Raw genomic sequence first — 14,492 nt, 5'->3', positions numbered from 1 at the left:
CTGCAGCATGTGTTAGCTTCAGCAGCTCCCTGAACACCTTCACAGAGGTTTTGGGCTGATTGCGCAAGAAAAATATGTGGCTATAGAAGTCCGACAAAAAATTGCTTGCTTTAAAAGCCCAGCAGGCAGAGTCCTACTAGTAAGTCTGGGGTAGCAGTTAAAGGATTGGATTATGACTGGAGACACCCATGGTCAAATCCTTAACCTGTATGATCTTTGGGCCAGTTGCTTTCTTTCAACACAATTTACCTCAACAAGGTTGTTACAATGATAAATTAAGGGGAAGGGTCAACAAACTCCTTGACAACAAACATCTTGAACTCCTAAGAGGAAAAATTAGATTAAAATCATAAAGAATAAAATATGTTCCCATCAATGCTTTCAAAGCACTCCATCTCCCACTCACATTTATGCCAACATTTCCTATGTTTTATTTTAGCAAAGGATACGGTACAAGTTGTTATGCTTAATCCACATAAAACGCACTCCTCCATGAGCAAGAATGGGAGAAAGTGTCCCTTCTTCTTCCTTCTCCATAAGGATTGGCATGAAATGTTCCACTTCGGACATATCCACATCTCCACGATAATTTCTACAGATGAGAACCTAAAATTTGGGATGGAGGGAGGAATGACACCCTAGCTAGCTCTAAGCAAAACGTTCTGCTTGAGCTTTTCTGCCATTCTCACAAAGTACCAAAATCTGGTCAGAAGAGCCATGACTCCCCTGCAGGCCAGAGCCAAGGAGCCTGGAGAGGCCAGCACTGTCTGGAAGATGCAGGTAGCAGGAAGACCAGCCCCACCCCCCAGCACAGTTTTTGCAGGCTGAGCGGGAAGCAAGCAGACCGGTAAGGATGCTGCTGTCAGCAGGTCACGGCAAGTTGCACTGTAGGGTTACCAACCCCAAGCTGGGAAATTCCTGGAGATTCTTGGGGTGGAGCCTGGAGAGGCCGGGGGCTGAGGAGGTAAGGGGCCTCAGCAGGGTATGATGCCATAGAATCCACCCTCCAGTTGATTTCTATGGCCTGGAGATTAGCTGGAATTCCGGGAGACCTCCAGCCACTACCTGGAGGCTGGCAACCCTACAGCGCTGTGCCTAGTCGCGCCCTCTCTCCTTGGCTCGGCCACTGCCAGCTGACCCTGGCCTGGCCGCCCCAATAGCGACCATCCCGACGCTGATTGCCAACGGGGCCTGCCTGGCAAGGAGGGGCCGAGGGAGGCATAGAGCCGCGGCCTCGCGCGTGGCTGGGGAAGGGGTCTCCGGTCCTGCTTCAGGCGGCCTCGCCCACCGCCTGCCTCCCGGGCACCGCTCACGGTCGCTGCCCCCCAAAGGCGGGAGCTTCAGAGGGAAAGCGGCGCCCGTTACCACGGCGGCCACAACAGCTCCCCCCCCCGCGGGACCGCCCAGCAGGCGCGCTCCCGCGGCCCGGCCGCACCTTCCCCTTCAGGTCCAGCACGTAGACAGCGCTGGCCGACATGGCGCCTCCGAGGCCCCGAGCGGCGGCTCCCTCCACGCCCCAGCCCCGTCTGCTCCGCCGGGGGCGCTTCCGCTTCCGGTGTCGCCGACCTCAGCATCGAGCAGTAGAGCTCCAGAGGGGCGGCCAGAGCGGCGGCGGCGCCTGCCTTCTCCCCCGAGGGCAAGAGGGACTCCGCTGCGGTTCTCGGGCGCTGCACGCTTTCCGCCCGCCGTGAAGGGCTGCCGAGGGCGGACCCGCCGCAGGTTTATGCCTCTGTAAAGGTTTCTGCATCTGTAAAGAGTCCAGTAGCACCTTTAAGACGAACCAACTTTATTGTATTTATTGCTTTTTGAGAACCACAGCTCCCTTCGTCAGATGCATCATCAAGTCAGAAGAGCGCTGTGGTTCTCGGAAGCTTATGTGTCAATAAAGTTGGTTAGTCTTAAAGGTGCTACTGGACTTTTTACTATTCTGCAACTACAGACTAACACGGCTAACTCCTTCAGATCTATGATACGTGCCAATGTTTCCTATATGGACATTGTTTTTATTTAGAAAATCATAAAAATTGGCATGGAGGGGGCTAGCCATCTCTTCTTCTTCTATTGGCTTTGCTGAGGGCAGCTGTTACTGGAATAAACGACTTCTCAGGTAGAGATCTTCTGAATACAAAGCTTGTGGCCCACAGCTGAGCCGTGGTCCCATCCCATTCTATTTTCGCTTTGCATTGGTTAGCTTTCCTCCGGGCCTGCAAGACGGAGATGTTCCGCCAGGCATTTGGTGTGCTGTCCTCTTGCCAGCCACACCACTGAAGACCATCCACCACCCATGCAGGAGCTCATAAGCGTGGCACAGGGCATGATGTAAGAGCCAAGCCCTGCGCCTAAAATGCTGTATTTTAATATTTATATCCACCAATTGAAAAATTTTATTGTATACAGAATAGTGTTTTAATGTTTGTTTTTATTGTTTTTAAACTGCATGTTACAAATTGTATGCTGTTACACTGCCCTGAGCCTAATGGGGAGGGCGGTCTAGAAATGCAATAAATAAATCGCTAATGTTCTGGAATACCTGTAACAATTCTTTCACTGGCACAAGGTACAGCTTCTCCAACATTCTCTTTTGAACAGCAGCTCAAGAGACTCTGGGCCTCATTTGACTTTAGAACCTGCTGTTCTTAGGTGCACTGTCTCTGCACATAGATGTTCCTTTTAGCATCCCGTCCTCAGCTTGTACACCTGTATTTATAGCCTGCCTTTCTGGTTGCAACTCAAAGTGGATTGCATTCAACAAACTATCTAACAGGCAAGGTGAGCAGATTTTGAAAGCAAGCAGAACTCCCTCCTCTGCCTTAAAAAAACAGAAAACCATTTATGCAGTTCCAAGTGAAATATAATTTCTTGTTTGTCCTAAGATTGAGGTAATTTAGAAAGCACCTTGCAACTAGAAGGCTGTGCCCGGCAGTAACGGCTACCACACAGCATAGGTCCAGTTTAATATGTTCTTAGCAACATTTAATACACTGTAGCTGATTTTTCTGTACAACACTCAAGGCTGCAAAGGCCTGTGGCTAGCCACTTTTGTGGCAGTGGCCATTATGAAATTCCAGCCAAAAAACTTCAGGTACTCCTAAAACAATCACTAGGTTGCAGCAGTTACTTCTAACCGAATCGTTACTTCAACTTCTTCCCACACAGAATGAGCACTGATGGTATAAATGCTCCCACAGATGTACCATGTCCTCTAACTTATATAACTAATAAGCCAAATGGCACTGATCTGAGGATATTTAAGTCTGGAGATTTGAGCCATGAACAGACAAGACAGATTTTCCTACACACCTGAAAAATGCCCCAAGTTTGCAGAAAAATCTGAAATAAAAAAACATGGTGGGTGGGTTACAAAATCCCAAAATGATAAAGAATGCCTGTAGCTTTAACCAGATTCCCTCAGTACCTGTTGCTACACAGCCATAAGTTTAGCCAGTATTCCACGCTTGGATAATAATATTCAATTTATATACCGCCCTTCAGGATGACTTAACACCCACTCAGAGCGGTTTACAAAGCATGCCATTATTATCCCCACAACAATCACCCTGTGAGGTGGGTGGGGCTGAGAGAGCTCCAGAGAACTGTGACTAGCCCAAGGTCACCCAGCTGGCTTCAAGTGGAGGAGTGGGGAATCAAACCCGCCTCTCCAGATTAGAGTCCTGTGCTCTTAACCACTACACCAAACTGGCTCTCAGTAAAAGGCCTGGGGATGTCAGTAAAAGGCCTGGGGAGGAGACAAGGCCCTTTCCAGGGAGGATCATTGGGTTATGGCCTAGAAGCAACCACTGAGCATCTTGATACTGACTTGCATGACTCATCTAGGCTTGGCTGCTTGCTGTGGTTCAAAAGCCAGTGGTTAGTGGTTAGAGTTTCAGAGTAGAATCTAGGAGATCCAAATTCAAATCACCACTCTGCTTTGGAAGCTCATTGGGTAACTTTGATCCAGTCACACACACTCAGCCCAACCTTTCTCTCAGGGTTGTTGTAAGGATAATGTAGTGACAAATAATTATGTAAGGTGATTTTGGTGCCCATTGTAGAGAAAGGCAGTACTTAAAATGAAGTAAATTAAGATAGATGAAGATAGGGGGCAAATAAAAGGTAAGTTGTTTAGGGGATTTGAAGAAGAACATAGGGAAAGGTAAGCATATGGAGGCTGCTAGGAGGAGGGAAAGATGAAATAATGTGGGGAAGGAGATACAGGGAAAAGTGAAGTACCCCCCTGCCCCCCGACAAGTCCTTGCAGGCTCCCCACCATGCAGCTGGGCCCAGCACAGCCAGCACCACACAACAGCCATAAGGGAGAGGCTGCCAGGTGGAGCAGGAGGAAGGAAAGGTAAAGATAGGAACAGACCAAGGTGGGCGGGAAGAAGAGAAGCAGGAAAAGGAGGAGAGGCTGAGGAGAGAGAGAGGAGAAAGAGAATACGGCAAGAGAGTAAAATGAGATTTCCCCAACAAGTCCTCTTGAGTCCCCACTTGCCAGTATAAAATCAAGATCTCAAATCAAATAATAAACTGGGGCAACTGAGGCACACATCCTTGAGCCTGCAGAAGAAATTTTAAAAAGGCAAGTCAAACATCTGAGCCTCTTGCAGAATGCTAGCAAATATAGAAAGTGGCAATCTTATTTTTTATAGAGTCACAAGTGTCACAGGCCTGTTAGAAGGTCATTCATGTATGAGTTGGTCAGGGATCACTTTTTGGAATGATGCTCCAAACAGCAATGCCAAAAAAGACGCAGGGCATCTAGATTAATTGCTGTGCAAGGATATTTGTGCCTTGTGTGGCAACAGATCTTTTTACTCAAAATAATCATAAATTGTTTTAATAACAGTGCAATAACCTTCCACATTGCAAAGTGAAGCAGGGCGAAGCACTGAACTTCTTCTTGCCCGTAACTGTTTTGAGAGTTACCATGGGCTGACCATGTGTAGTAGAAGCTACTGCGTAGAAAGTCATTTTTTGAAAAAACTAGATCAGAAAATGGTAGTCATGTTATGCCTTACTTTACCATTTACCATTGTAACTCACACTACTCAAAGACACAATACAAGTGCTCTCTCTTGAGGCACTATATTCCCCCTGCTATAGACACTTGTTATAAAAATCACCCCAAAGAAGGAAAGCCTTGAGGGATTTGAAGCAATATTCTGCCCAAGTACAAATATCTACCAAAGGGAAATTACACATACTTATAAATAAGAAACAGCCCAGATTTACTCTCTATATTGGCAAAGACAGTCTGTACAAACAGTATGAATTATACTGCCACTGTTACATTGCACAAGAGTAAGCACAAACAACAATATAGCACATAGACTAAAACCAAGATAATTTGAGATGAAGAACCAACATTTATTTAACCTCACATTGCTCCCCAAAGAAGAATCTTGTGGCAAAAGCCAAACATTTTATAATTGAAGACAGATGTGCTTGGATACATTAAGGAAGAAAGCATTTGTTACAGATAAATAATTGCTTCCAACTGACAGAAAATAAACGAATTATGTAGACCATGGTGTTACATAAAATAATCCAGAGGATGTGCAGCCAAAGAGAATGTCCAACCACAAACACATCCGCTGCCTTTTCTGCATCCTTTTAGCAACCTCCAGAAATGAGAAGATGAAAGATCCTCATTTCGTCCAGCTGACTTTAGGGATGTCATAATGCTCTGTCAGAGTGTCCAGGTGTCTATTAAAGTCCTACATTAAGTGGAGAAAAGAGGAAGAAGGGTAAGAAGAAGAACTGTCAGAAGATTTACTTCTCTAACAGACTGATCCCATTACTTGTTCAAGGGCTTACTTTTAACATTTGCTTCATGCCAAACATTCAAAAGCAGGCTTTGTACCTGCTTGCTTAATTTTGGCTTCTATTGGCTCCTGACCACCTTCAGTCCACTGTTCTGTTTTGTCTCCAAATATTACACTCCAGAAATAAATCACTTCAAAATGTAATTTTGGAAAGAGACGAAACTCATTCTGCAGAATCCTTAACATCCTGGTGATCTGCAGAATATGCTCCAACTCACGCCTTCCCATTTCATCCCAGTGGCTCATCTAGTCCAGCATCTTGTTTCATAAAATAGCCAATAGGTGCCCTTGGAAGGCCACATGAAGAGAGATAGTGGTGAAAACTCCCCTTGTTCTGGTCCTCCAACACTATCATTAAGATAGTTACTGTTTTTATTTCATCATGGTGATTCTATTTCTTTCCTTTTTAAAACCATATAAATCAGTGGCCCTCAATACAGCCTGTGGCAATGAATTCCCCATTAGTTACTATTTGCACAAAATTTTTTGGTCTGTTCTGAATTTACTTCCCATCAGCTTCACAGGGCACCCACACGTTCTTGTATTAAGGAAAGGAAGATTAGAACTCATGTCCCTCTTTACTCAAGTTTTCTTTGAAATAACATCCTCCAATACTTTGACAATTTTGGTCATCCTTTTTTTTCAATTTAACCAGCAGTACAATATCCTTTTTGAGATATGCTGACTAGCACTGTATTTCAAATGCGGCTGTACCACCTGCCCCCATATGATAACGCCGTTTCTATCCTTGCGCTTTTACAAGCAGCATCTCACCTCAACTCTCTGTTTGTGGGTTTTGGAGGCTTTCTTCAGAATCCGTTCCATTTGCTACAGGACAGAAGAGATTATCAGTTACCACCATTTCACCAAGGCCCACGTGGGCTGAAACTCACATTCCATGCCTCCAAGCAAAGAGAGGTATGGAAGTGTTTTATTAGTCCCATCTACCACCCCACCTGCTCACTGCCACTTCTTTCAAAGGTCTCTTCATACCTACCCGCTTCTCCTGTGTCTTCTCATAGGCCATCTGTGCTGGAGTCCGCTTGTCCAGAGTTCGTTTCCTCTCTTCTTCCTGATTTTTGCTGCTTACTATTTGGTCCACAATTTTGCTTTTATCTTTGTCTTTTTTTTTCTTCCTGCAAAAGGACAGGCATGATTACATCTGCTGGTGAAGAATCAAACCTTTTATTATTTATGTGCCAGCCTGAAGAAATAAAAAGAAGCCAGAAACAAATGGCCCCTGCATTTCTCTAGGAAGCACAAGCCATTTACACTGTTACATTTCTGGGCATGTGGGAAATGAGTTTGATGGCAATTTGATCCAGAGGAGTTAGCCGTGTTAGTCTGTAGTCACAAAACAGTAAAGAGTCCAGTAGCACCTTTAAGACTAACCAACTTTATTGTAGCGTAAGCTTTCGAGAACCACAACTCTCTTCGTCAGATGCATCTGACGGAGAGAGCTGTGGTTCTCGAAAGCTTACGCTACAATAAAGTTGGTTAGTCTTAAAGGTGCTACTGGAGTCTATTAATTTGATTGATCGCATCCAAGTCAAATCATTGTAATGCCGCATTTGAAAATGTAAGGCTGCTTTCGCAAACGGTTCAGAAACTTCAATCGGCCCAAAATGCACTGGCAAGCTACTGTCAGAGTTTGGTTGCGGGGATCGCATCCCCCCCACGCACTAGCTACTCATCCATTTCCAGCCACAAATCAAGGCCCTAAGGAGGTTGGGGCCAGGGGCACCTGAAGGACTGCCCCCTCCCATACAACCCAGCCCTGCTGTCCGCGCCCCCGCCTCCAGAGGTGAGCCGAGGCACACACTCACACATACACACCGCTTCCCGGGCGCTGCCACTCCCGCGCCGCTCTTGAGGCGCAGCGGAGCTGCTTGCACGGCCTCGTACTCCGCCATGTTCGTACTTCCACTTTCTTCCAACAAGTGCTTCCGGGTCAACTGGGGGGGCCAATAAATGCAGCAGAGGGAAGCGAGAACCGGAAGGAGGGTCGAGCTCCCTGCGAACTTCCGGGTGCGGAAGTCCCGCCCCGTTGCGCTGCGGCTCTGCGGGTGTCTCTCCCCGTCCGCCGCCTGCCGTGGTTCGTCTCGGCGCGACGCGCCCGCAGAGGCTGCGGAAGCGCGCCGGGTTCTCTCCGGATGAGGGGCAGGGAGCGAGGGGCGGCGGCTGGGCGCTCTGAGGGGCGGCGGCTGGCTTGGGCGGCGAAAGGGATGGCGGGGGAGAGTGCCGCCGAGTCAGTGCCGGCCCTGCCGGAATTTCCGAGGCAGGAGACCGACAGAGCGCTTGGCCCCGGCCTGCCCCTGCAAAGCGACCCCGGTCGTCGTTGGAGGCCTCCCATCCAATGACTAACCGCGCCGGCCCCGCTTAGCTTTCCCTATCTGACGAGAGCGGGCTTGCCTGGGCTTCCCGGGGCAGGGAAGTGGACAGGCGGCAACATCATCCCTGAGATGGCGGTCATCCTGATCGGGAAAGCTGAGCCTGCCCCCGTTTGTTTAAGCAGGTCCCTGTCCAATTCATTGAGGTTGGTGTCGGCCCAGCCCTTTTAGCGGAAGAGGTAGAAGGGGTAGCAAAAAGTGCGATCTGTCATTGACATCTCGTTTGGAGACTTATTTCCCCTTCTTGGATCCAGCTGATGGTGACCTCAAGAGTAGTCTGATGTAATGCCCTCTACTGCAGGCTACCCCTTGAAGACAGTTTGGAAACTTCCAGAGTGCAAAATGCAGCAGCAGCCCACAAATTAGCCAGGGTTGGCTGCTCAGGGAGAACACTGCACTTGCTGCCAGTTTATTTTCAAGTTTTCATAGCCATGGGCCCACATACCTGCAGAAGCACCTTGAGCATCTCCCAGTTTTAACCTATGCAGCAGCTCTGACCCATGACTTCTGGCCCTTCTCTTAGGTCTGCCACTGGTACCATTCAGTACCTTTTCAGAGGCTACTGTTTCTCTATGCAACCGTTCTCCTGAAATTATCATGATGGCTTCTGCGTTGCTGAGTTCACAAGTTGTGCAAGATGAAATCACTCAGGAAGGCTTTTAACAGGGGTACCTCATTGGTAGCTAAATCTGCTTATTAGATTTTATGGTTTTTAATTACATTTTTAATTGTCACTGTAATGGGCCTTGAGTTTAGTTTCACATAAAGGCAGAATTAAAATGATCTAAATAAAATCTCCACCAAATCCTTATAGATAAGGATTTTTAAAATGCTCAACTGTATATTATTCTAACAGCACTTTTCATATTAGAATCTGGGATGGGAGGCTTGCATGTCAGTGACCCTGCCAATGCCATGCTGGTGTAACCCTGACACTGACAGCATTGGGCAGCATCAGAAGTGTGTCACGGGTACAGCAAAGCTTAGTCAGCTTCTCAAACCTCTACAGTCCCAGGAACGCCTCTGATACCAACACAGATTTATGCTACCCAAACCCCTGATGTGTATCTAAAAATCCCAGACCTTTATGAAAGGCAAAATAGTAAAGAATCCAGTAGCACCTTTCAGACGAACCAACTTTATTATAGCATAAGCTTTCGAGAACCAGAGCTCTCTTCATCAGATGTGGTTCTCAAAAGCTTGTGCTACAATAAAGTTGGTTAGTCTTAAAGGTGCTACTGGACTCTACTATTTTGCAACTACAAACTAACATGGCTAACTCCTCTGAATTTATGAAAGGCAAACATTCAAGTTGTCATGACTGTGTACAGCAAAAGGGAAAGGGCTTCCTCAAAAAAGTTGCACCAAAGAAATACGAAGGAAGCACGCCAAGAATTATTACATTGCCCTATGTACAATAATACACTAAAGATTACAACAATTGGTGCAATGACAATTGTTTACAATAATCATAGGAGCAAGAAAAATTCCATATTTACAATAATCATAGGAGCAAGAAAAGCTTCATCATATCCTTATAAACATTCAACAGGTAAGTGGTAATCACGTTGCTGTTAATGCATAATGTCCCAAAGTCCGTGGAAGGCATCCAGTAACGCTGAGTGGCAGGAACGCTGAGTGGCAACGAGCTTACCGGTCCCATTCGATTTGGCTCGTTTCAGGATAAAACCTTCATCAGGCCGCCAACCTATAAATTATCATTAAAAGTCCATCATAGACCGTGCCACAATAACAATCATAAATACAATATCCAAATGCACTAATTAATACTCACTATTTTGATTCCAACATAATCTTAACACGTGAAATTAACCACCAAGTACAGAGTCAATGTAAAGTCCATTCGAAGGTAAAGGGGAGATCATTCCTAAGACCATAAATACTGTCATCATTAAAAGAATCAATTGAGTACATTCATTGAACCATTTCATTAAACTCTGATCCTGAAAAGACCTACATCTACATATGGAGTCTACTTTTTTTAAAAGGGGACAGGACCAAATTGGTATCCTGAGAAACAAATGTTCTCCATTGCACATGACCCCCCAGGCACACCATTAATTTGTTAAAATTATATTGTTAGAAAGGGTATATATCCTTTATATCCTTAAGAGAATTTTCGTCCCAAATACAGACCAGAGAACTCCACAGTCTGCGTAATTATCCAAGTTGTTTATACACCACAATGGGTGCTGAATCAAAGGATCGAAGGGAAGTAGAACATGAAACATTCATTAAAAACGGAGAAAGAATTTGTCAAAGCAAGAGATAGTGACAGCTGTCAGAGGAGCCCGTCCCTATCCGGTTTAAGTTATCACGGAGATCACAAAAAGACTGAATAGTCTATTTCAGTATTTAAACCCTGTGGAACCATAGTTTTTAATCTGTAAATCCATCTAATCTCTGCCTGTAAGAGGCGGCGTTTGTTCACTCCCAATTTAGGTACCACCTCCAATACTGAAAATTTAAAAGTATTGTCCCTACCATGCGTCTGCCACAGATGCTGGTGGAGTGTTGTTATCTCACTACAGTTTTTGACCCGTGAAACGTGTTCCTGGATCCGCTGACGGATCGGCCGGGTAGTGCAGCCTACATATAGGAGGGGACAGGCACATTGAAGGAGGTAAACTACATTATCAGTATTACAAGTGGAGAACCCTTTTGATTGGGCTGATTGACTAGATGACGGATAATTTATATCTCTAAGATCACAAGACAGGGCGCACACACTGCAATGTCCGCAGGGGAAATGCCCCTGCGGCAAGGATTTTTCTTCCAAAGGTATTCTAAAATCGGAATGAACTAGTAAGTCCTCTAAGTTCCTAGTGCGGCGAAATCCTATTCTCGGTGGAGACTCACATCCCGGGATCTCAAGAAGGATGTGCCAGTACTTCCTAATGATCTTAGTGATCGGGCCAGATAGAGGAGAATAGTCAATGGCCCAAGAGATGCCCGTGGTTGCAGGATCCTTTTGCCTATAAGTAAGTAATTGCGGTCGGGTCAATCCATCAGCCTTTTTCATAGCACGGGAGATCACCCAATCTGGGTATCCTCGTGCTTTAAAAGCCCTTCCCATCCTGTTCGCCTCCTTACAAAAGTCAAAGTGGAATGACGCATTCCTCTTAATGCGCATGAATTGTCCCACTGGGATGTTTTTCTTTAAGACAGGGCGATGATGGGAAGTATACTGTAAATAAGCCGCCCTATCAGTCGGCTTCCTAAAAGGTTTTACCCCCAAGGAAGTGGCAGATCGCTTAAAGACAACCACATCCAAAAAAGGCACGCTCTCCAAACTGCCATGGGATGTGAACCGTATATTAGGGTCTAGGCTATTAAGCCAGTTCACAAACCCCTCAACCATCGAAGCATTCCTTATTATGCAAAAGACATCATCTATAAATCTCCTTACACAAACCAGTTGTCCGAAAAAAGGGTTATTCTCAGCACTATAAACATATTTTTCCTCCAATGCGGCCATAAATGCGGACTATTCTCCTCTATCTGGCCCGATCACTAAGATCATTTTAAATTATCCGTCATCTAGTCAATCAGCCCAATCAAAAGGGTTCTCCACTTGTAATACTGATAATGTAGTTTACCTCCTTCAATGTGCCTGTCCCCTCCTATATGTAGGCTGCACTACCTGGCCGATCCGTCAGCGGATCCAGGAACACGTTTCACGGGTCAAAAACTGTAGTGAGATAACAACACTCCACCAGCATCTGTGGCAGACGCATGGTAGGGACAAAACTTTTAAATTTTCAGTATTGGAGGTGGTACCTAAATTGGGAGTGAACAAACGCCGCCTCTTACAGGCAGAGATTAGATGGATTTACAGATTAAAAACTATGGTTCCACAGGGTTTAAATACTGAAATAGACTATTCAGTCTTTTTGTGATCTCCGTGATAACTTAAACCGGATAGGGACGGGCTCCTCTGACAGCTGTCACTATCTCTTGCTTTGACAAATTCTTTCTCCGTTTTTAATGAATGTTTCATGTTCTACTTCCCTTCGATCCTTTGATTCAGCACCCATTGTGGTGTATAAACAACTTGGATAATTACGCAGACTGTGGAGTTCTCTGGTCTGTATTTGGGACGAAAATTCTCTTAAGGATATAAAGGATATATACCCTTTCTAACAATATAATTTTAACAAATTAATGGTGTGCCTGGGGGGTCATGTGCAATGGAGAACATTTGTTTCTCAGGATACCAATTTGGTCCTGTCCCCTTTTAAAAAAAGTAGACTCCATATGTAGATGTAGGTCTTTTCAGGATCAGAGTTTAATGAAATGGTTCAATGAATGTACTCAATTGATTCTTTTAATGATGACAGTATTTATGGTCTTAGGAATGATCTCCCCTTTACCTTCGAATGGACTTTACATTGACTCTGTACTTGGTGGTTAATTTCACGTGTTAAGATTATGTTGGAATCAAAATAGTGAGTATTAATTAGTGCATTTGGATATTGTATTTATGATTGTTATTGTGGCACGGTCTATGATGGACTTTTAATGATAATTTATAGGTTGGCGGCCTGATGAAGGTTTTATCCTGAAACGAGCCAAATCGAATGGGACCGGTAAGCTCGTTGCCACTCAGCGTTCCTGCCACTCAGCGTTACTGGATGCCTTCCACGGACTTTGGGACATTATGCATTAACAGCAACGTGATTACCACTTACCTGTTGAATGTTTATAAGGATATGATGAAGCTTTTCTTGCTCCTATGATTATTGTAAATATGGAATTTTTCTTGCTCCTATGATTATTGTAAACAATTGTCATTGCACCAATTGTTGTAATCTTTAGTGTATTATTGTACATAGGGCAATATAATAATTCTTGGCGTGCTTCCTTCGTATTTCTTTGGTGCAGCATGACTGTGTACAGCCCTGCCATGATTGTTATGTTCCTGAGGCCACAGTGTATTGAATGTCTAATGATAACCTGCTGTATTCTCTCTTTAACCATGTTCTTTCCATATTATGACTGCTATTCCTCCAGACAGGATGGGGCCCCCGTTACCTCACAGAACTATGCATCTCCGAGCTAAGAGACAACATTGGAGACTCCAGGCGCCTGCTTTTGTTACTTTGCCCAGATGCTGGGAATCTAGTATTGTGTACTCACTGTTTAGCCATAACTATAATGGGTTCTCACAGAACCAGTGTAACCCTGCGCACCAAAACGTAACCGTTGCTGGAGTGCGGGAAAACTCAAGTATAATATTAACCTTTTGTTTTGAATTGTCACTTCTACCGAGCTCCGTGATGGAGTTCAGACCTGAACTGTAAAGATCCTAATAAAAGCTTTTCTACTGGAATCAATGTGTATTCACTGGAGAGGGGCTGAGGGATCTACGTGCCAGGAACTGACACAAGTGTCTGCCTCCTCCCACACAGTTTAGGATACAAGTCTACAGCTGGTCACAACCCTCCAAAACACTATATAACCTCCAGCTAGAACACCCACAACTCAGGCAGAAGGGCATGCAGCACTGGGCATACCTCCTGTGATCCTATGTTGGTTACACTCAGAACACACACGCATCTGGGGAGGAGGAGTTTGCACAAAAGGAGCAATTTATCCAAACAGGCACAGAAGATCAAATCTGTTGTAACATATAGCTAACACTGCTCTGCTGTGAACCTTTATAGGTCCTCCACCTCAGGAGCTAGATACCAAAGGGCACAAAAGCGTCGAGAACAGGTGGCAGAAAGGAGCCCCAAGATGGTGCATGCTGGCTGAAATGATGGGCGTTTGGGAGAGCCAGTCAGCATGAGCAGACCTTTCCACATGATTATGTGTGACAGGGCAAAACCCCCAGAAAGTAGCCCAAGACTACTTTCTGGGCTTCCCAGCTATATGTAAGACTTGAACATGTCACTGTGCATGCTATGCCTGAGTCTCCATTTTGCTATGCTTTTTTTCTTCTGTGTTCCCTACCCTGGTATAGGAGCTTCATGCTGATTCTATGGTAGTGGGGGTGACACACACTCAGTTGTGTGTTATTCCTGCGTGTCCCACTTAGGGTCTTGGTTAGAGTACTGGTCCTTTGTGTGAGTTCTGCATTCCATCCTGGCCTCCTCGTGGTTTGCTCCTCCTCAGTCTGTTGCTAGCCAGCTGATGAGCATTATCTTCTTGGCACCCCCTTTTCAGGATCTAAACCTATAGCACCAATTTGACACATGGGGTGCCTTTACTAGTGAACTATTTGGAAGCTCACGGGGCTCTCGGGAAGCTTTCG

The 14,492-nt window shown here is 45.4% G+C and overlaps 3 protein-coding genes across 3 annotated transcripts in view; all 3 read right to left on the bottom strand.

Annotated features, from left to right (window-relative positions):
- Window positions 1-1,550, bottom strand: part of AP1M1 (adaptor related protein complex 1 subunit mu 1) — a 34,487-nt gene extending 32,937 nt beyond the window's left edge. Inside the window, exons 1-2 of the mRNA XM_054979397.1 lie at window positions 1,436-1,550; window positions 450-606 (exon numbers count right to left, since the gene is read on the bottom strand). Of these exons, the coding sequence (XP_054835372.1) occupies window positions 450-606; window positions 1,436-1,477 (199 nt within the window). The 5' untranslated portion in view covers window positions 1,478-1,550. The remainder of the gene's footprint in view (window positions 1-449; window positions 607-1,435) is intronic.
- The window catches only part of TPM4 (tropomyosin 4), a 258,690-nt gene that overhangs the window by 199,163 nt on the left and 45,035 nt on the right, over window positions 1-14,492 (bottom strand). The gene's annotated exons all lie outside the window — the stretch shown is intronic.
- On the bottom strand, window positions 5,224-7,766 carry FAM32A (family with sequence similarity 32 member A). Its single transcript, XM_054979406.1, has 4 exons — window positions 7,662-7,766; window positions 6,823-6,961; window positions 6,600-6,653; window positions 5,224-5,717 (listed from the first exon to the last, which is right to left on the bottom strand). Exons 1-4 carry the CDS (start codon window positions 7,736-7,738, stop codon window positions 5,649-5,651), a joined length of 339 nt encoding a protein of 112 aa, XP_054835381.1. The 5' UTR covers window positions 7,739-7,766; the 3' UTR covers window positions 5,224-5,648.

The sequence above is a fragment of the Eublepharis macularius genome, chromosome 5, assembly GCF_028583425.1.
Source record: "Eublepharis macularius isolate TG4126 chromosome 5, MPM_Emac_v1.0, whole genome shotgun sequence".
NCBI lineage: Eukaryota > Metazoa > Chordata > Lepidosauria > Squamata > Eublepharidae > Eublepharis > Eublepharis macularius.
The sequence above is the reverse complement of the archived record's forward strand: the minus strand, read 5'-3'. Positions and strand labels throughout refer to the sequence as shown.

Excerpts from the sequence above, each read along its gene's own strand:
- FAM32A (XM_054979406.1), bottom strand. The coding sequence starts at position 7,738 with ATGGCGGAGTACGAGGCCGTGCAAGCAGCTCCGCTGCGCCTCAAGAGC. Across the intron at positions 6,962-7,661 it reads GTGGCAGCGCCCGGGAAGCG|GAAGAAAAAAAAAGACAAAG; the intron begins GTGTGTATGTGT and ends GTCCTTTTGCAG. Across the intron at positions 5,718-6,599 it reads CCCACAAACAGAGAGTTGAG|GACTTTAATAGACACCTGGA; the intron begins GTGAGATGCTGC and ends CACTTAATGTAG.